This window comes from Prionailurus viverrinus, chromosome B4 (genome assembly GCF_022837055.1).
Source record: "Prionailurus viverrinus isolate Anna chromosome B4, UM_Priviv_1.0, whole genome shotgun sequence".
Classification (NCBI taxonomy): Eukaryota; Metazoa; Chordata; class Mammalia; order Carnivora; family Felidae; genus Prionailurus; species Prionailurus viverrinus.
The window spans coordinates 48,568,345-48,591,742 of NC_062567.1; the positions used below are offsets into that span (position 1 = coordinate 48,568,345).

General features: G+C 35.6%; 1 protein-coding gene across 6 annotated transcripts in view; it reads left to right on the plus strand.

Annotated features, from left to right (window-relative positions):
- The window catches only part of PIK3C2G (phosphatidylinositol-4-phosphate 3-kinase catalytic subunit type 2 gamma), a 355,118-nt gene that overhangs the window by 96,809 nt on the left and 234,911 nt on the right, over positions 1-23,398 (plus strand). For 5 of the 6 annotated variants that reach the window (XR_007154196.1, XM_047868249.1, XM_047868251.1 and 2 more), the window contains 3 exons: positions 1,115-1,310; positions 3,781-3,903; positions 10,812-10,943. Coding sequence is in view for 5 of the 6 variants with exons in the window: in XM_047868249.1 (XP_047724205.1) it covers positions 1,115-1,310; positions 3,781-3,903; positions 10,812-10,943 (451 nt within the window). In the remaining variant the exon portion in view is untranslated. The remainder of the gene's footprint in view (positions 1-1,114; positions 1,311-3,780; positions 3,904-10,811; positions 10,944-23,398) is intronic. The other variant, XM_047868252.1, reaches the window with a different exon arrangement.

Here is a 23,398-nt window from a genome sequence, read left to right on the forward strand (position 1 = left end):
GTCCACTACCTGTACTACCTGGTCCATTTCATCAGTCTCTTCCACTTCCTTCCTCTCAGGTAGGAATTTTATTGGGAGTTTATTAGGAGAGAGAAATCCAGGAAAGTTTACCTTAAATTCCATGATTAGGTGACCCTTTCCATATGGTCTATGAAATTGGCATGCCTTCATTTAGTACACACTTAACAGCTATTAGCCCCTATACTTAGTCATTTTTTTTCTCATTTTTTTTTCCTTCGTGACAAGTCACTTTTAGGAATAATCAATAAACTCCGTTTAAACAACTAATAGTAAAACTTAAGTAAGGCTTCAATTTTGAAGAGATTTAGTAAGCATCATAAATCTTTCATTTCAAGCTTATTTCAGATCTCAGCCAGGTACTTTTACTGTTCTCCTTTTACAATAGCACAATGTATATGATTAGTGTTAAGTTAATGGTAAACATAATAGCATAGTCAAATTTATTATGATTAATTTTTAGATAGTATTTGAAGTACTTTTTTTTAAATTTTTTTTTCAATGTTTTATTTATTTTTGGGACGGAGAGAGACAGAGCATGAACAGGGGAAGGGCAGAGAAAGAGGGAGACACAGAATCTGAAACAGGCTCCAGGGTCTGAGCTATCAGCCCAGAGCCTGACGCGGGGCTCGAACTCACGGACCGCGAGATCGTGACCTGGCTGAAGTCGGACGCTTAACCGACTGCGCCACCCAGGCGCCCCGTTTGAAGTACTTCTAAGCCACGTAGAAAACATGTTCCTTGTCTGAAAGTTAATTCTTAACAATCATAAACTAGAATAAAAAAATATTTCAAATTAAAGAATGCCAAATTAATAATCCAAAACTCTGATCTATGATAAAAGGCCATGATTCCAAGATTTTTGCAACTGAAGATATGAAAGCTTATTGATTATCTACACAACTATCAACTAATTCAGGCTGCATAGAGAGGCACAGATGGCTAATTGGTGTCAGTTGGTAGATGGTCATTTTAATTAAATTTTATTTAAAAGTTATCATAAGAAATTTCAAAGCTGTAATTGATGGCCTATAATGAGTATGGCCCTTCACAGATGACCTGATTTCTATCCTTCCCCCCCTCTCCCCCACCTTAGGCTTGATAGAGAAAGCGACAACTGAACTCTCCAGGGCCATCTACCAGCTAATCAGTGTCTATTGCTGCAGCTTTTATGCAGATTTCCAGCCTCTAAATATACCTGATGACATTTCCTATGTAAATCCTGGACTCCATTCCCACCTGAGCTTCACAGTGTATGCAGTTCACAACATTCCAGAGACTTGGGTGCACAGGTGAGTGGTGGTGAGTTTTTCACAAAACTTTTAGTTAATATTTACATGGCTTCTAATTAGAGTATAATTTGTCTTGTTCTTATTTGCAGGAGTGAATATTTTATAAGATTTTGAAATGTAACCAGTGTAAATTTATCTTAATTCTTAAAACCATTTTTAAAAACTTCATTACCAAATGTGCATTCCTTTTCCCTCAAGTCTTCTCCCATTCTCCATATTAAAAATAGCTGCATATTGTCAGTATATCATTATAGAAACAGAAAATTCTCAACCTACTTTATGTAATTGCCCTAATTTTTTTTTAATGTTTGAGTTTAAAAGACCAATGCTAATTAACAGAACAGAGGGATAGCACACACAGGGAAAAGTACTTAATAGAAAAAAAAAATCACTCTGATACCCATCAAGTTGTGAGTGGTAAATGTTTTGTGAAATTAGTACCTTGATAAAGTGGGAATTAGCCAAGAGTAATTTGAGTTACATTGGAAATTAACCACAATTATGCCTGGAACATTGCTAGATTTTAGGTTGGCTCTATTATGTAGTATTTTCTTTAATAACATGATTAGATTCATATTATGATCATTATTTTATTTTAAATGCTTATTTATTTATTTTTGAGAGAGAGAGAAAGAGAGAGAGAGAATTGGGGGGAAGGGGGAGTGCAGAAAGAGAGGGAGACAGAGAATCTCAAGAAGGCTGAGTGCTGTCAACGCAAAGCTGGATGTGGGGCTTGAACCCATGAACCGCGAGATCATGGCCCCAGACAAAACCAAGAGTCCGATGCTCAACCAGGCACCCTTATAATCATTATTTTAAATGCCTTATGGATTAAATCTATAGTAGAATGTGTATTAAATCAATTAAAGTTGATAAAAGAATAGTAACTTATAAATGGATTTATTGTACCCACTGCATTTAGCATCTCAAAGAAAAGCTGAAACCTTTCCAATAAATAGACAAAAGAAAATGCTATCTGTATTTTTGAAAATAACTGAACTGTACACATATTTATAAAGTTAATTAGAAAGAAAAATTGGCTTTTGTATGTAAAAAACATTACCTATCTACACATACACATATTTCTTTAAATTCATGGGAGGATTCTTTTATGCCTTTTTCTCAATTTTTTGAAAATTTAAAGGTCTGATGTATAATATAATAAATATAATAAAATAAATTTCTTACATTTTTTAACCATTAGCAAATACTTATCAGTTTTAACTAACATGGAAAAACTAGCCAGATAAATACTGATAACCCTACATGTACAGAGCCTGCATTTACATATGGTGTGACAGTTTTGTTTGTTTTTTTTTTTCCATTATTTTTCTATTCTCTGCTTTATTTCTGCTCTAATCTTTATTATTTTCTTCCTTCTTTTAACTTTGGACTTAGTTTGTTCCTCTTTTTCCAGTTCCTTACATATAAAGTTAGCTTGTTTATTTTTGATATTTCTTCTTTTCATGTAAGTATTTACTGCTATAAACTTCTTTCTTAGTACTGCTTTTGCTGCATCCCATAAATTTTAGTATAGTGTGTTCATTTTCATTTGTATCAGTATTTTTTCTAATTTCCCATTTGATTTGTTTTATGCATTGATTGTTCAAAAATTAGAGACATTTTGCTTCTTTCTTAAGAAACTCATATTTTTTGTTCCCCCTAGTGTCTGTTTGTGGTACTACAAGTTTGCCAGTGCAGCTGTAAGCTCCCCAGCTCTTTTTGGTTCTCAGCTGCTCCCTGCCAGGTCCCATCTGTGCTATGAGTTAGGTAAGACAGAAACCAGTCTCTCAGGCCACCACCCAAAACACTGAAACATTGGACTCACACTCCGACTCTTTTTCTCCCTAGGAAGAAGCCAGAAGTTTGGATGTTCTCCTCTTCATTTTCCAATGAAGAGGGAGAAAAGACAGGGGCAAGTGAATTTGTGCTAGTTCAAATTAGATTTGGTTTAGGCATTTAGATTTAGGCAGGACAGAAACTAGTTCCTTGGATAGCCCCCTAAAAAGTCTGAATGCTGGACATATGTTCCAGTTTTCTCTTTTCCACCCCAGGGAGAAGCTGGGAGTCAGGTTTCCTCCTGATCACACTACACTCTACTAGGGGAGGAGTTCTGGAAAAGCAGTGTCACAAATTTTCCTACTGATTTCTATGTGACTGGTTTGCACTTGCCTGGAGTGCAGGACACTTTTGTTTCTAAATTTCTCACAAAGGGAATTCATCCATGTATTGCTGAATTGGTGTTTCCATGAGGGAAGGAGGGTCTAGGGCTTCTTGTTGTACCACCTTGCTGATGTCACCCAACATGAATTTTTAAAGTAATTTTTGAGGTATACTTTATACAAGCAAATATAACTTTTTCATTTGACTTTTAACTATAAAAATAATTGATCCATATAGAAAACTGGTTTCTTTATAGTCTTCAGCTTATTGAATCAATTTTTTAAATTTTTATTTTATTTTTTTTTAGCTATAAAACATTTTCTTTTTCCTGTTGGCTTACATATGCTGGAAAGAAGTTGTGCCAAGTGAGAAGCTACAGAAATATTCCAGTCAAAAAATTATTCTTTTTCTTGGTCAACTGGAATGAAATGTAAGTTTAATCTTTATTTTGGCAGGATCATTTATCTAATAAGGATCAGGGATTCTTTTTTCTCTTTTTTTTAAACTGAAAGATGTGACTTTTTAAAGATATTACCAGTTGATGTGATTCAGTGATGTGATAAATATGCTCATTCTCGTAGATAACTGAGTGAACAATTCAACAGGTTAAAAAAATCCATTTAGAAACCTAGACAAGTATCCAATTTACATCAACGAATTGATCACAAAGGGAAATTGGAGAAAGCAGAATTATTAATCATTCACACACTATGGATATAAGAGAGACCCTCTATTTGGGGCTGAGGGAAATAGATTCTAGATATAACAAAGAAGAAAGAAAATACCTAATAACATATGTAATCTCCATTTTCCCATGAGAGCCAATTATAAATGTATTTAAACAATCACTTTTTTGATAATAATTATGCCTTGTGTAAACTACCATCTAGTTTTGGGAGACTGGCACCTACTTTCTCATTTAATGGAGACATGTTAAAACGCTAAGAAAAAAGCACCATCTTGACACAATCCATGCCTTCCTGCTCCCTTGTATCCCCTCCCTCCTCCTCAAGTCCTTACGTTACTCAGAATCTCAGGAGACTCAGGCCCTGGCTATGGCTATTTCATGATTACTTCTGCTTTATTTCATGATTGCTTTTCCTTGCTGTTCCTATGACATTATTCCACTAGCTTTCAGTCATTTCTCTGGCGTCTCCAATGCTGCCCTTACAATCAATTTTCTTCCTACCTCAAATAGAAAAAAACTCCCAACCCACTATCCCTCAGCCTTTTCACAAGATCTGGCTTGGGAGATGATTTGACTCCCCAATACTGTGCTTTTTCTAAGAGAAATATGTGTCAAAATTTCTAGGACTCCAAGGATGTTGTTAGATAGTGCCATTTATCCCAATCTTAGTGTTACTACAATCAATGGAGACATGACATTTGGCCTTCAATTTTTAAATACTCCATGGTTCCTTCTATGCTAAAGCAATTCCTCCTTCCTCTAGGACTATGACAACATTTATCTTCCTTTCTTTGGTTAGGTTCTTAATTCCTTTGACCAAAGACCTGTTCTTTAATTACAAAATCCTCTTCTATTGCACAAAATGAATTCTGCTTATACAATTCTTCAATGGCTCCCTAGTTCTTACAAAATAAAATACAAATCCTTTAGCACAACATACAAGGCTCCCAGTGGTTTGGCCCCTGCCTATCTCTGCACCTTTATCTTTGGAGTTAGCCCCACTCCCTGCCCCTGTACCGAGTCATTCTGCATCTGATCTATTTATCCTAACTATAAACTGAGAAATCATGTCTCTGCTAGGGGTCCTCCATCTATCAAGAGCACAGTGCCTTTACTGCCCACCTGTCCTTCAAGACACTCTTTTACCTTCCCTATAAACTCTTTTTTATATCATTGGAAATAATTGGCCACTTTTTCTTTTGTTGGTTGATGTGAACCTCAATCTACTCTTACTGAATGTGTTTGCTTATATTTCTGTTTGATTTTGCCAAATAAAAAAAAGATCTTTTGTTTTTGATATTTTATTTTATTCTATTTTTAAAATTTTCCATTCTGTTCCTGGCAACACAAGCAGCATTAGATAGAGTAAGAGTTCAGTGTTTATGGACAAGCAAATGAATTTCATGTAACAAGTGATTCTTTAAAAATGTTATTAATTAGCTCAATGACTAAAATTATTTTTCTGACTTAATTAAAACTTATTCCTAACTATTTCAAAAAATCAGATTAATTTTCAGCTGATAGATATGTGCTATCATTTAAACAATTCAAGAAAACACCTACTAATTCTAAAGTCAATTTAAAAAATCCCCCTCCCAAACCCCAAATAAATTGAAAATCATTAGTGTTGTTGGAATAACTACACTGATATATTTTTCTTCTGTTCCTTCGAGGCTGTATATGTACTATCTTTCCTGTGAGTTTTTGATTCCCCCAATAGAATTAGTGACCTCAACCTAGAATTATTTTCATTTGATTTCATTTCCATTAAAAATGGAATTAAAAATTACCATTTTTCTAGGTGCTTGTAGCATTCTTTATGTATTTTAACATGTATCTATTATACTATAATTGATTATACACTCCATTACTAGGCTGTACACTTAAGGACAGAAAATTTGTTATTTAATAATGTATGACATAGATTTGACATATTTAATCATCATAGTATATCCAAAATATATTATCTCATCTTAACAACAAAAATACGAAACAGGTATTGTCATCCTTTTTAAAAGATCAGTGTTTTGAAGGTTGTGAAGCATAATTAACTTCCCCTAGTTCCCACAACCAGTAAACGTCAGAACTAGTGCTCAGATCTACTCTCACTCCAAAGCTGATGTTTTTACTGTGATTTCTATACTATTTATTAAAACATATAAAATCCTTGGCAGAGTATTTATATTCTATAGATAGTCCTCACATCTTAAATTAAAAAAAAGCTCCATTCTCCTACCAGCAGCTATCCTGTGTTTTTCCTCTGCTTTATAGCAAAACCCTTCCAAAGAGTTGTGTATATTCACTTTTTTCATTTTTTCCCCTCTGCTCTAAAATATACTCCAGTTAGGCTTTCATCACTCTGTTTCACTGAAATTGCCCATTAGAGTCACTAGTGACCTGCATAGTTAAATCTAATGTTGGTTTCTCAGTCTTCATCTTACATCCTCTATTTAGGAGTATTTGGCACTGTTGCTCTCACCTTCCATCTTGAAATATGCTCTCCACTTGGCTCCCATATTCTTTTCGCTTTCCTCCTCCTGCACAGGACATTACTTCTCTATTTTCCTCTTTTCCCAAACTGATCATGATCTTAGCACTTACACCTCTTTTCTGTTGTGTCTAAACTTACTCCTTTAGTTTTCTTTTACCATCACATATCCTTAAATGCATCTATATGCCAACAACTCCAAAAGTTATATCACCAACCAGGCATCAGTCACAAACTCCACATTTATACACTCAACATTTCTGAAGCAATACTGTAAACCTTACATTCCAAACTTGTTCTATCCTTGGATAGCCACCTTGGATGATCCTTTTCAGTTCCAGTTGTTCAGATCACATCCTTAACCTGAATCTCCCGCTCTCAGGAAATCCTACAGGCTCTCTCCTCAAAATATTTCCAGACTATTACTTTTCATAACTTTCATTGGTATAGGCCCCCATTCTCTCTCTCCTGAATTACCAGTGTTTTATAATGGTCTCCCTACTTCTCTTGCACCTCGATAGTCCTTCTCACACAGTGGCTAAAGTGACTTATTTTAAAAGGTAAGTCAGGCTATGCTTCTGATTCTGTGTCTCCCTCTCTCTCTGCCCCTCCCCCACTCATGCTCTGTCTCTCTCTGTCTCAGAAATAAATAAACATTAAAAAAATTAAAAAATAATGTGATTCAGGCTATGTTATTCTTCTCCTTAAAAATACTGAAACGGCTCCCAGTTTCATTCAGACAAAAATCAAAGTCCTTACAATGGTTTATTGTTATATATGTGTTAAAAGGAGAGTTGTAAACATTCTTACTTCATTAAATCTCCCATTTTTATCAAGAGAAACTTACTCTGATCTTAGGAAAACTATCTCATATGGAAGAAAAAAATGTTTCAGAAAAAAATTTAGTGTTTATTCATTTTTCAACAGTAGAGTAAGGCAAATATATGGTTAAATCTATGCCAGCTACTTGCATTAAAAGAAGCAATCCAACTTTACTTGTTGAATTGTCTCTTAAAGTATTTTTCCAACTTTTTTGTATAAAAGTTCACTCCTTTAATTTTTCAATAGCTATATAGAAGTTAAAAAAAAAGATTTCTTAGTGAGTATGAGATTATTCTGGCTTTAAAGATCCATATGTATGCAAGAAATGAATAAATAACTATTTAGAGAGCATGTATTCTTACCCTAGAAGAATTTATTTTTATTAATAAAAATGACAAAATGGAAATTGACAGTAACTATCCACTGTAACTGATTGAATTTTTGTCATTCTTGATATGAAAGCTCACTAACAAGTGAAGTTATACATGAGGAAGCCAGACTCAATGAGAAAAAGAACACTCCAGATTATGCGAGGAATAAAGTGAAATTATTATATCTTCCATTCTAGCACAGAAATATGAAAACTGAATAGAAAATCAATTACAAGTAAAAGAGAGCACATTCAAGAAATTGCTGTGCATTCCATAGGGTCATCAACATTTTATGTTGAGTTTCAGAGCTTCTTTTAAGCTGAGAAGTATGTCCACAATATCTTAGGTGGATATTTTGGGTATAAAAGAATATGAAAGAAAATAAAGATTTTTAAATATATAAATGTGAAACAAATTAATTTTTTAATAATCTAAACTTTGCTAATCTTGAAAAACAGATTTTATTCACCATAGTCTTTCCTTTATTCACCTTTCCTACTTTTTTTTTTTTAATTTTTTTTTCAACGTTTATTTATTTTTGGGACAGAGAGAGACAGAGCATGAACGGGGGAGGGGCAGAGAGAGAGGGAGACACAGAATCGGAAACTGGCTCCAGGCTCTGACCCATCAGCCCAGAGCCTGACGCGGGGCTCGAACTCCCGGACTTCGAGATCGTGACCTGGCTGAAGTCGGACGCTTAACCGACTGCGCCACCCAGGCGCCCCCACCTTTCCTACTTTTAACTAGAATTAATTTCATCTGTCTACAATGGCTAATATAAATTATTACATTATTGGTTGAATAATGAATGTATTGCTGATATATAACCAACAATTGCCACCTACTGTGTTATACAATGTTTGATCCATTTTGTGGATAGGGAAAAATGAGGCTTATTAGTCATAGAGCAAATATTTGAATGCAGATATATCTAGATTCAAATTTCTGACTTGTTCTCTCCACTCATAGCTTACATATTGAAATCTGAGTTGTTATTAATTCAATTATATCACACCTTAAACTGCACATAGTATTTGCCCTTACCCCAATTTCCTGTTTCTTTTATATTTCTGTATCAGTTGAAGTTATCCACTATAACATAATCTACAAGTCTAGAATTCATCTTTAATTCTTCATTGTCCTATTCCAGTAATATGCTCACTCAAATATTAGTTATTAAATTTACCTCTATAATACCCCTTCTGTCTTCCTTATTATTAGCTGCTTTATTACACCCTGGATCTGGGACTCTTTATCACTAGGAATAGCGTGTTGGGAACATGGATGTGTACCTCCTCAAAACCAGTATGGTCACTGAGCTGAATTAACTCCTCATTTTTTCTTAGACTGAATACTGCCCAGCCACTCAAAAAATGGGGTCACAAATGTGTTATTTGACATCTTGAGTAAGGACTTCTCCTTAGCATCCAGATTAGACAGCCAAATCCTAGTGTGAGAAAAAGCTCAATATTACCTGAGGTCTCAACTGGGCCAGCCTCAGTCAGCACTTTCCAACTGAACATTGGCTTTGGTCATCATCAGTATTTTAACAATTACCTACTGCTTAAGAAATTGATGTCGAAATTCAACTGGGAATCACAAGAAATGTGAATTTTTTTCATATTCCTCATACCTAATACCATCAGATATCATACAATACCAACTGTCCCATTTGCTCTGTCACTTTTCTCTTTCTTTTCCCATCCCTTGGGGAATCAGTTGTCATGATCTTCCCCTATCTGCTAACCTCTGTTTTAGTTTTTCCATATCTTCCTAGCATTCTCATCTTCTAGTAAACACATTGCCCCATCTAAGCCATTTGAAAACTATATTTTTCATTTCCTCATCTCATAAATAGATCTTTCCTAAATGCCATACTTCTCTTGAGATTCTTATAGTAGAACCTGATCATTTCTATGGAATCAAGATGATTCCAGAAAAGAAAGAAAGGTACCCCTCTCCCTGCCCACCATTAGAGACTTCAGATCATACTCTCAACTTTCTGTCAAAGATTCTTCTTCTTAAACACTTCCACCACCCAGGTGCACTCCTTTCAGTCTTTATAGTATCATATGTAACCTTTTAGACATTCTCTTTTATATATTGATGGATTCAGTGTCTGAATCCAAGTTTTTCTCACCATTAACAATCCTGTCTTTACCCTTGGCCCCCTTTTTTGCCCAAAATATGCAATCCATCCAGGGTCTGTATTTGAAGTTCCTTCCCTTTGACTTAACCAGAAATTGGTATGTCCATTACATTTTAGCAATCATCTCCTAAATGCCTGGGATTTCATCATTACCCGGAATGGTTCACATTGAAAATTGTGAGCAATTCTGTATATTTTTAGCTGTCTTTTTCAAATATTCTCTTTTACCATGAGGAAAAAGCTCAAATCCCCTTGCCTGGCATATGGAGTTCTTAGGCATTCAGGCAACTATCTACCTTTTCAATTATATTCTCTATAACTTCCCCAACCAACTTGACCACATCGCTTGCTCTAGCCACAATGAACCACTCACCGTTTCTCAGCTACACTTAATCTTTCCATGCATACATGACCTTGTTTTTGTACTTTTCTCTTCCTGGAATATTCTTTTCCAAATCTCAATATGATTATAGCAAATTTATGCTTTAAGACTTGTTTCAAGTTATTTCCTCCCTCCCCCCCCATTCCCTAAAACAGTATTAGTCTGTGTTTACAAAGAGTAAATGCTTGGCATTGTAATTTTTGAAAATAAGATTGCATCTCAAAATTATAATTAAAGCAATCCACATTTATTGAATAACCAATCTTACATTATTTTATGTGTTTCTGCTATATTTCCATTTTTATAAGATCAAACACAAAAGTTCAAAAGGATCCCTCAATTCAAATAGTTAATTTTATCACACACCATTATATTACAAGGAAATATCTATGAAAAATCTTTGTAACTGGGTAATCTACTTCTTTCTTTTATTTTTAGGATCAATTTTCCTCTTGAAATAAAGTCACTTCCAAGGGAATCCATGCTCACTATAAGATTGTTTGGAATTATCTGTACAACCAATAATGCCAATTTACTGGCCTGGACTTGTCTTCCATTGTTTCCAAAAGAGTAAGTATATCATTTGTGATAAATAAAGCTCTCATCTCAATAAACCCCCCTTAGAAATGAACATTTTGCAATATATGGCATAATGATAAAATCAAGAAGACATTTTATTCTAAAATTGAGGTAGATCAATATAAGTCATGACTATTAAAAGTGGAACTGAAAAGCAAAACTGTAAAAATGGATTTAGAAACAAGCCTCATGCTCAACTTGTCAACTGGGTCATTTATAATAAAAAAAGTATTGGCATGACCAATCTAAATTGCTTTTCCTTCTCTGACCAGCCAGTTTCTCTGAAATTAGTTATTCAAAATGACTTAGATCAATATCGTCACTTAGAAACAATGTGAGTCATGAAATTCTGGCTGAAGTAAAATTATACAATGTAACTGGTTTGCTGATCCTTTATTGCCAAGACAAAAATATTTGATAGCTTTAAGGTAAAATTTTTCAGAAAAATAAGCCAACTATGAGTTTAGATATTCTATCAGAACTGATCATTGCAAAATTAACGTTGACTTAACTATAAGGATTTGGAGCAATTAATACTTAGAATGTTTGACAAAGTCAATTACATGGTTTTCTATGCTATTAAAGAAAAAATATTTCAAATAAATCAGCTTAGTCAGTTTTCATGTGGCAGGACTTGCTTTAGAATTGATTTATAAAATACAATATCTTTAAAAGCCTAGAATGTATATTGCTTTTTTAATATTGTTATAATGTTCATATATATATATATATATATACATATAATGTAATAATAGAGTAATATAAATAATATAAAATGCTAAGGAAATTGTTCATCAGTTTTTTTGTTCCCAAATTTGGTCATTATAATAATTTATCATCAAAGCAACCCTGATAAATCTTTAAGATCATCTTTGTTGGATTAATTCTGATCTGGTGTATGTGTGTTGCTCTCTTATTTATTTTCATGCAACAGTCCATTTCCACAAATATGTTTCTTTTATTTTTTTCTTTTCTTTTTTTATCTCTCTCCCTCTCTTTTTTTTTTTTTTTCTCAGAGAGAGAATGAGTTTGCACCCATGCACATGGGGTAAGGGCAGAGGGAGAAGGAGAGAGAGAATCTCTACCCTAGGCTTGGAGCCTGACATGAGGCTCCGTATCACAACCATGAGATCATGATCTGAATCAAAATCAAGAGTCTAATGCTCAACTGACTAAGCCACCCAGGCGCCCCCACAAATATGTTTCTTGAGGACAAGTAATTTATTTATCTTTATAGTATCTATCACCCAATATGGTACCTCTTATAAATAGGAAGTCGGTAGAGGTTTGTTTACTAGATTGAACTGGAAAAAATCAAACTCTATAGGAGATTTAAAAAGAAATAACATTTCCAAAGACTATAAGAAATAGTTTAGCCCTAGGGCGTCTGGCTGGCTCAGTCAGTGGAGCATACAGCTCTCCATCTCTGTTTTATAGGTTCGAACCCCAAATTGAATGTAGAGATTACTTAAAAATAAAAATAAAATCTTTAAAAAAATAAAGAAATGGTTTAGCCCTAAAAGGAATACCTACTGCTACTAGCAAATATTTCAAAAATCTGATGGGTGGGCTAAGAACTTTCATTACTTTCACACTAGAAGCAGCTATGCAAGTGCCCTTCCTTCTCTTGAGTGAGTTTCTTTAAAGTTTCAACTGCTGAATTTGTAACATCCAGCATATTTGTAGAGTAATATTTCTAGCTATTCACTGAAAAAAAATTCAGTCCATTTTATTCCTGTCCGTCATCTAATACACTACTTTGCACATAACAATCAATAAATATTAAATATAAAAGAAGTTTGGAATATATGTCTTTCAAACTAATCTTCAAGGCTTTTTTTCTATATGGTTATGATAGTAAATTACTGCCTCCATGTTGTTTTGTCATGTATCACTTATTATTAGTAAACATCTTTTGTAAATGCTCATCTTTAACTAATGCCATTTGGGACTGATACTTGGTGGTGTTTTCCTAAGGGAAAGTGTTGAAATTGTGGATGATGAGACATCACATCAGAAAACAAAACTTACTTCAAAGAGCGCTTTGATAAGCATTTGTAAATAAATTTCTGAAAGATCATTTCTCGTGAAAATCAGAAAATCTGCTTCTCTTCTATGCTAAACAATTTGAAGAAATCCAGATCTTTTCAAGACATCAACAATCCATCATGTGGGGCAATTGGGGAAATGTGATGACTCCCACTGTGTTCATTGCTCTGAGTGACAGAGATTCTAACCCAATTTATTCGATGCACATATTTCCAGAGTACAGCAAATAGGCCACTTAATTTCATTTTCTTTCACAGAATGACCCCTGCCCATAAACATTTCATATTGAATCTGTCATTTATTACAGTTTGAATTGCCCATAGCTAGCCATGTGGAGTTGTATTGAGCACTTATATCTTTATTTTTTCCAACCTACCCACAATCTGAAAATATGCAGAATTAAAAGCTTCCTGCCTCTTTGTGGTTTCTAGAAGTGGTTTTCAAAAGAACCAATGGTGATTTAACTCAGATATATCAGTTATGGCTGCATCAGGACTGTCTACAAATAAAAATAAATTTTAACATTTTGAAGCACGCAAATTCACCTTCAGGTCTATAAAAAATAACCAAAGTACAAAGGTAAAATTTTGTCCACAGAAGTTTTATAGTCCTTTCTTTTGCAGACAGAACTTCCATTACATTTATATTCACAATGCTTCCACACTGCAATAAGAAAGTGTTTTTCTCACCTCAACAATTTCTGTGAGCTACCTTCCCTACTTAAATTCAAAACAAATTTGTGGTAGTTACTTAGCATTTCTAAATTGTGGTCAACTCCTTCAACACAGAAATCCTCCACACTGATTGAACAACAGAATCTCCTGGGGAGATTTTAAAATAAATCCAAAAACCAAGTGCTCCCAAATATTCTGATTTAATTGGTCTGCACTGGGGCTCAGGCATCAGTATTCTCAAAGCTTTTCAGGTGTATTAAAACCCAGAAAAATTAGGATATTTTTCGATTTTCGAAAGAGAGCCAAAATAAATCTTAATTTCAAAACAACTTGATTTCCTTAGATTTTTGCTTGAGTAGACAACTCTGACCCCACTGTGTCTTATCATTTCAGATATATCCTCAAAATCAAATATAAAAAAGTTGTGGATAAGAATTCCTTATTGTCTGTTCTTCCTGTCCAAGAGAGGCCTTCAGTGTTCAAATAGTCCAAATACCTCGTTTACAGATGAAGATCTCTATGATAAAGGAAGGTTAAGGGACTTTTTATAGGTCACCAGTCTACTTAAGATTGAACAAGAACAAGAAGGCAGGGCTGACTTCTCTTCACAGGTTTTACTACCTTAAACTGCCTCCCTTCCTGCCCTTAGGTGTCACACCTTGCTCCATAAATGCACTGTGACATTCTCACCAACATACAAGAAGCTCCTGCCTCAGCTTTGCCTGTGGTCTGCTTTGGGACATGAAACCTATTAGACCTAGGATTAGCAGAATCCCAAAGAGTTTTGTAACATCAGATCCTATGAACAGGCTGGCTGCTCGGATCTGGAGTTTTTTCTATTCTTGGTTCCAGAATGCCAGGCCATGGATGCACATAGAATCCTATAGCTAAAAGTGACAATAATTATTTTATTTCAACCTTTGATTTCACAGCTAGAGGAAACAGGGACACAGAGAGGGTAAACCAGCCCATCTGTTCTCCCAGTGCCATGGATTTGGGGTTGGTTTTTCTAAGCATAAGAATTTATACAATTTTGAAATAAAATATATCCTTAAAGGTATTCCAGAAAAAAATATTTTGAAATGTTATATTTAGCACTGTGGCCCTTTTTCTAATGGCATATTATTCAAAACCTCAGAGTATAAGAGTGATGACCAGTCCATGTATGTGTTGTTGGGTGAGGAGTGAGAGAGGGGAAATTTAAAATCCTGGAATCCAACCTAGTTGCCATCTCCTCACCACCTTTCTGAAGTCCACCTCCAACCATCAAGCCACAGGGGGGAAAAAACTACTTTGAAAAACCACAGAGTTTGTCAAAGAAGTTCAAAGAAGTTAAGCTAATTCAGGCTAGTTAATGAAGATAGGGTGCAGATGTCTTGATATACTCTGGTGTTCTTTTCTCAAAATAAGCTGTTTCCCATCTTCTATCTTCAAAATGTTTTTTTTGTATGCTTAATTTTAATTGACTTAATAAACCTTTTAACAGTAGTACTATAAAAACGACTGTGGTCCCCACTGGCCTGGGTATTAAATGTTTCCATTTTCTTTTCTTTATGAGACCACCATCACTCTTAGATGCATTGTCTTCGCATTTTAATTCCACTAATGGTCTTCATCATCCTCATATTTTCTATTTACAGAAGTCTATGGGAGTTTATTTGCCATGTTTGCAATACCTCAAAAGATATTATATGTAATCTATTATCAGAAAGTGAATTAGCTAATATCAAACACAAGAGAGCTCAAAGAATGGTGCCAAACATCCTTTCCCCCATGAATTTCCTTGAAGTATGTGTTATATTAGCCTCACTTGGACAGCTAGAAGTTTATTCTCACTATGCTCTCTATTGCTTGATTCTCTTCATGCACATACTTGAATTAAGTGTTCTGACTTCATTCTGCACAATATGCCTCAGGTTAAGGCCATGGCAGCTGTTAATCCAGACTTCATCCAAGGAGAATAATGACAGATAGTGACAGTTATTCTTGAGTCCCTTCATCCACTGTAGGATTCAGTTTAGATCATTTATATTTGCAAAGTGAGGTATACCCAGGACATATAAATATAGTAAGGTCATAAGTATAATTCACTGTACAACTTAGATATGAAGAAAAATGCAATTAATAAATCACACTTTTCCTCATGAGTTCCCACCCTGTAACTAATGAGAAAAAACTTTACAACAATGACAAAATATTAGTCAATTCAGTAATTTAAATAGTTATTTTAGAAATAAACAGTCTCATTTGGATAAAACATTCAGTCACGCAGACAGCTTCCTGACACCCTCATTCTCTTTCTAATAGGGTGTCCGGATACACGGGATCAGAAGGGAACAGATTCTTTGTCCTGGTGACTTTTATATCCAAATCAAATGCACGTTTTAAGCTGGTGACTGCTTGTTACAGCTAGTATAGCTCATGATTGTGGCTGTTCTAGCTTGGCTAGGGTTTACTAGCACTCCCTGAATTACTTGGTCTCTCTTAGGTACCATAGAGTTCCCAGTTGACCCCAGCTTGAATAGTTCAGTCAGGTGCCATTATTACAAACACACTTTATCCCCACCACATGACCCCTTTTTGGGGACTCTTCACCTAGATATTTTTAGCTGTTTCTACATCTCATCCCTTCTATACAAAAAACAAAGAAGGCCCAATAAAGTTAAACTCAGGAGCTTCTTCTGTGTCCTTACCACAGGGCCCAAAGTTTAATCATAACACAAGTAGGTACAGGAGTGGCTCAAGATGTGGTTTTCCTCCAGGATTTGAAACACAGAGTGTTAGAGGAGCACGCTCTGTCTTCAACATTTTGCTGTGCTCATTCATCTAACATTCCTCCACATCTGCCTTGCAAAGGCAGAAGAGGGGGAAATTGGGACACCTAGGTCAGCCATACTCATTCTATTTCCTCTTTCTCTGTCTTCTGCTTCCCATAATCTCAAATTGCTAGAAAGTGGTGGCAATCTCCACCCAATACGCCACATCCTCTTTCCTCATTCCTGTTAACCCTTAAGCATGGACAGAATATTTTCTATAAATGCTATGGAAAACATTAACATCTGTGCCCTCCAGGTTTGGTGTTAGACATGCTCCTTCCTCTTCCATTCTGCCTGAAGCTAATCCAGAACTTTTTCTAGGCAGATGGATGCTTCAGAAAATTTGGGGGAAGGTTATATACTCTATAATGAAAAGCGATATTAATAATTTTCAAATAATTATAGCATTAAGCTGACTTTTAGGTTGCTAATACTATCCCCTCTGCATTATTCTACCAAAAAAAAAAAAACAAGTTTTTTTCTCCAGCTGAGGGAGGGATGGAACAAAGGGATAAAGAAAATTCAAAATTCATCCTAGAATAGTCTTGGGTCATATAAAAATATCTGTCTAGTAATGTTTACAAATTATACTCCCTTGGACAGACACTTTCTAATGTCTTTAGACATGGAAAATAAAAAAGCAGGACTCAGAAAGCTAAAGGTTTAAAGAAAGCTTTAGTTGTTGGATTTTTCCTTCATATTTTGCATAGTTTGTGTAAAGGGAAAAATGAAATTATATAGTTTTTCATTTTTTTCTTTTTAGTTTCAGCTTTTTATTTAAATTCCAATTAGTTAAATTACAGTGTAATATTACTTTCAGGAGTAGAATTTAGTGATTCATCACTTACATACAACACCCAGTGCTCATCTCAAAGTGCCCTCCTTAATACCCATCACTCATTTAACCCATTGGCCTGCCCACCTCTCCTCCCACAACCCTCAGTTTGTTCTGTATAGTTAAGTCTGTTTTATGGTTTGCCTCTCTTTTCCCACCATGTTCATTTGTTCTGTTTCTTAAATTCCACATATGAGTGAAATCGTATAGTATTTGCCTTTCTCTGACTTACCTATTTCAGTTAGCATAATATTCACTAGCTCCACCCACATTGTTGCAAATGGAAAGATTTCATATTTTTTATGGCTCAGATATATTCCATTGTGTGTGGGGCATATATGTATGTGTGTATATATATATGTCACTTCTTTTATGTCCATTTAGTCGATGGACATTTGGACTCTTTTTATAATTTGGCTATTGTTGATATTGCTGCTATAAACATAGAGGTTCATGTATCCCTTCAAATCAGTATTTTTGTATTCCTTGGGTAAACAGCTAGTAATGCAATTGCTGGATCATAAGGTAGTTCTATTTTTAACTTCATAAGGAACCTCCATGCTGTTTTCCACAGCGGCTGCACCAGTTTGGATTTCCATCAACAGTATAAGAGGGTTCCCCAGGGTTGGCATCCTTGCCAACATGTTGTTTCCTATGCTGTTAATTTTAGCCATTCTGACAGATGTGAGGTGATAAGTCATTGTAGTTTTGATTTGTTTTTCCCTGATGATGAGTGATGTTGAGCATCTTTTAATGTATCTCTTAGCCATCTATATGTCTTCTTCGGAACACTGTCTATGTCTTCTGCCCATTTCTTAACTGGATTATTTGTTTTTTGGATGAGGAATTTGATAAGTTCTTTATAGATTTTGGATAGTCTTTATCAGATATTTCATGTGCTAACATCTTCTCCCATTCCAAATGTTGCCTTTTAGTTTTGTTGATTATTTCCAACATTTTACAGAAACTTTTTATCTTGAAGTCCCAATAGTTCATTTTTGCTTTTGTTTCCCTTGCCTCAGGAGATGTACCTAGTAAGAAGTTGCTCCCGCTGGGGTCAAAGAGGTTGCTACGTGTGTTCTCCTTCAGAATTATGATTGTTTCCTGTCTCACATTTAGGCCTTTCATCAATTTTGAATTTATTTTTATGTATGGTGTAAGAAAGTGGTCCAGTTTTAGTCTTCTGCTTCTTGCAGTCCAGTTTTCATACCATTTGTTGAAGAGACTGTCGTTTTTCCATTGGATATTCTTTTCTACTTTGTTGAAGACTAGTTGATCATGTAATTGTGGGTCCATTTCCGGGTTCTCTATTCTAGTCCACTGATCTATGTGTCTGTTTTTGTGCCAGTACCATATTATCTTGATGACTACAGCTTTGTAATATATCTTGAAGTATGGAATCATGATGCCTCCAGCTCTGCTTTTCTATCTCAAGATTGCCTTGGCTACTTGGGGTCTTTTAGGGTTCGATACCAACTTTACGGTTGTTCTAGCTCTGTGAAAATGCTAGTGGTATTTTGATAGGGATTGCATTAAATGTGTAGGTTGCTTTGGTCCTTATAGTCATTTTAACAATATTTGCTCTTCCAATCCATGAGCAAGGAATGTTTTTTCTATTTCTGCATGTCATCTTCAATTTCTTTCATCAGTGTTTTATAGTTTTCAGAGTACAGATCTTTTACCTCTCTGGTTAGATTTATTCCTAGGTATCTTACAGTTTTGGGTGCAGTTGTAAATGTTATTGATTCCTTGATTTCTCTTTCTGCTTCTTCATTGTTGGCATATAGAAATGCAACAGATTTCTGTATGTTGACTTTGTAGTCTGTGACTTTACTGAATTTGTGTATCAATTCTAGCAATTTTGGGGTCGAGTCTTTCAGGTTTTCTACATAGAGTATCATGTCTTCTGCAAATAGTGAAAGTTTTACTTCTTCCTTGCCAATTTGATTGCCTTGATTGCTGAAGTTAGGACTTCCAGTGGGAGTCGACATCCCTGTCTTCTTTCTGACTGCAGAGGAAAAGCTCTCAGTTTTTCCCCATTGAAGTTGACATTAGCTGTGGGTCTTTTGTATATGGTGATTAAGATGTTGAGGTATGTTCCCTCTTATCCCTACTTTGTTGAGGTTTTTATTAAGAATGTGTACTGTATTTGGTCAAATGCTTTTTCTGCATCTATTGAGAAGATCATATTTCTTATCTTTTCTTTTATTAATTTGGTGTATCATGCTGATTGATTTGCAAATATTGAACCACCCTTGCAACCCAGAGATAAATCCCACTTGGTCGTGGTGAATGATTCTATTAATGTATTGTTGAGTTTGATTTGCTAGTATCTTGTTAAGAATTTTTGCATCCATGTTCATCAGGGATATTGGCCTATAGTTCTCTTTTTTAGTGGAGTCTTTGTTTGGTTTTGGAAATCAGGGTAATGCTGGCCTTGTAGAATGATTTTGGAAGTTTTCCTTTTATTTCAATTTTTTTTGGATAGTTTGAGAAGAATATATATGAATTCTTCTTTAAATGTTTGGTAGAATTCCCCTGTGAAGCCATTTGGCCCTGGATTTTAGTTATTTTGGAGATTTTTGGTTACTGATTCAATTTCTTTACTGGCTATGGGTTTGTTAAAGTTTTCTATTTCTTCCTGTTTCAGTTTTGGTGTCTATATGTTTCTAGGAATTTATCCATATATTGCCCAGATTGCCCAATTTGTTGGCATATAATTTTTCATAATATTCTATTATAATTGTATTTTGTGGTGTTGGTTGTTTATTTATTTATTAAATAAAGTTTATTTATTTATTGTGACACAGAGAGAACATAAACAGGAGAGTAGAGAGAAGGGGATAGAGAGAATCCTAAGCAGGCTCCATGCTGTCAGTGTGTAGCCTGATGCAGGGCTCAAACTCATGAATTGTGAGATGATGATCTGAACTGAAATCAAGAGTCAGATGCTTAACCAACTGAGCAACCCAGGTGCCCCAGTTTCCATGTATTTTTTTTAATTTCTTTTTTAATTTCCTGGTTGATCCATTCATTCTTTAATAGGATGTTCTTTAACCTCCATGTATGTGTGGTCTTTCTAAAGCTTTTTCTTATGGCTGATTTCAGGTTTCATAGAGTTGTGGTCAGAAAATGTGCATAGTATGATCTCAATCTTTTTGTACTTGTTGAGGATTTACTTGTGACTCAATATGTGATCTATTCTGGAGAATGTCCCATGTGCACTTGAAAAGAATATGTATTATGCTGCTTTTATTCTGCTCATAAAATATTCTGAATGTATCTGTTTAAGTCCATCTGGTCCAGTGTATCATTCAGTGCTGCCATTGTTTCCTTATTGATTTTCTGCTTAGATGATCTGTCCATTGATGTCAGTGGAGTGTTAAAGTCCCCTACTACTATTGTATTATTGTCAAAGAGTTTCTTTTTGTTATTAATTGTTTTATATATTTGGGTGTTTCAAGTTGGGGGCATAAATATTTTCAATTGTTAGACTGTCTTGTTTGAGGTACCCCTTTATTATGATACAGTGCTCTCCTCATCTCTTGTTATAGTTTTTGGTTTTAAAATGTATTTTACCACGGATGCCTGGGTGGCTCAGTCGGTTGGGCATCTGCCTTTAGCTCAGGTCATGATCTCAGTTTGTGAGTTCGAGCCCCACGTCGGGCTCTGTGCTGACAGCTCAGAGCCTGGAGCCTGCTTCAGATTCTGTGTCTCCTTGTCTCTTGGCCCCTCCCTGCTCATTTTCTGTCTCTCTCTGTCTCTCAATAATAAATAAACGTTAAAAATTTTTTTAATGTATTTTGTCGCACAAAATTATTGCTGCTCTGGCTTTCTTTTGACATCTATTTGCATACAAAATATTTCTTCATCCCATTACTTTGAATCCATAGGTGTCTTTAGGTCTAAAATGAGTCTCTTGTAGGCAGCATATAGATGAGTCTTGTTTTTTTTTTTATCCATTCTGACACACGTGGGTCTTTTGTTTGGAACATTTAGTCCATTTACATTCAGAGTAATTACTGATAGATATGAATATAATGCCATTTTAATGCTTATTTTGTCATTGTTTCTAGAGATTTTCTGTTTCTTTTTCCTACTCAAAAAGTCTCCTATACTTCTGGCAGGACTAGTTTCATGAACACAAACTCCTTTAGTTTTTTTTTTTTTTTTTTTTTGTCTGGGAAACTCTTTCTATGCTTCTATTCTAAATGATAGATAGCCTTACTGGATAGAATATTTTTGGTTGTTGGGTTTTGCGTTCAGCATGATGAATATACTATGCCACTGCCTTCTGGCCTGCCAAGTCTCTGTGGAGAGAGCTGCTACTAACCTTATTTGTCTTCCCTATGAATTCTTTTATTTTGCTGTTTTTAAGATTTTTCTTTACCACTCTATTTGGCAAATTTAACTACTATGTGTCTTGCTGTTGGCCTGCTTTTGTTGATTTTGATGGGAACTCTCTGTGCTTCCTGTATTTGGAAGTTTGTTTCCTTCCCCAGATTAGGGAAGTTTCTCAGCTATTAGTTCCTCAAGTAAACCTTCTGCCCCCTTTTCCCTCTTTGTCTTCTGGTACTCCTATGATACGAATGTTATTATGCTTTATGGCATCACTGAGTTCTCTAAGTCTACTTTCATGTCCAAGATTTTTGCTTCCCTCTTTTGATCAACCTCATTATTTTCAATAATTCTATTTTCTCTGTCACTTATTCAATTCCCTGCTTCTTCCATCTTTGTGGTCATTGCTCCAGTTGATTTCAAATCTCAGTTACTGAATTTTTCATTTTGGCTTGATTGTTTTTAAGTTGTTTTATCTTTGTAGTAAGGAAGTCCTTGGTGCCTTTTCAAGTCCAGATAGTATTCTTATGATTGTTTGCTTTAAATTCTGGATCAGGCATATTACTTATATCAGTTTCAATTATATCCCTGGCCATGACCTTTTCTTGTTCTTTCCTTTGGGATGAATTCCTTATCTTGGCATTTTGTTTAGATCTTTGTATTCTTCTGTGTTCGGAAAGCCTATAATGTTTCCTGCCTCTGAGAGTAATAGCTTTATGAAGAAGAAGAGGTCATAAAATGTTCAGGACCTGGCACTTCAGGAAGTATCTTTGGTGTATGCTTCACACACTCTGCCCCTGTGTTATGGCTGCTCTCCCTCAGGTCAGTCCTCTGCAGGGTTTCTCCTTGCCTGTAGTGGGGAGTGTTTGTACCTTGGCCAGAGTGTGGTGAGATTTACCTAGGTATGCTCTGACCTGCCTGTTAAAAAAAGACCTGAATCTATTTCCACTAGAGCTGATGCTTTGCAGAACTCTATGGTCAGTAGATGGGGTGCATGCAGGGGGGTTGCACTGGTCTTCTGGCAGAGAGACGCACCATGCTGGTTCTCAGGCACACTTTCTCTAGAAAAGCAGTACAGCAAGAGCTCAGGGAGGTGGGAGTTGGAGTATACAGGTTAGGCAGCTAGTGTTGGCCCTGTGCTGTTTACTAAAGTTAGTTTATGCTGAGGGGAAAGGAAGGGAAAGGGCACCAGCCCACTCCTTTGTCCCTGGAGAGAGAAATTCAGGCTTGCTGTTGTCAGGAAAGCCCTCCCAAAAGAGCAGATACTTCCCCTTGTGTGTTATAGGTGTTTTTCAGACCGCTATTTTCACATTATCTGTCTTCAAGTTAGTGCCTGCCTGGACAAGTGCAATGGACTTTTTGCTCTGTCCCGACTGAGTTTTAAAATTCCAAACTTTAGGGAGCTAGTGTGTCAGGGATCTGTGCTGGTCTTCTGGGGGACAATCTCACTGCACTGGGATTGGTATGGGTTTGACCAGAAAGGCATGTGCACAAGAGCTCAGAAGTGTAGAATTTGGAACAAAACACACTAAGCAGCCAGTGTCTGAGTTAGCTGCCCTCAACAAGTGTCTCTGCACCTATGCTGAGGGGAGGGAAAGGGAATTGGTGCCTGCTGGCTCCTTTTGTCCCCAGAGAGACAATGCCACCTCTCTCAGATACACTCTAAGAAGGGGTGAACTGTCTCTCCCAGTATATTTGAGGTGATCCACAGATTGAACCCTCTACCTCTGGGTT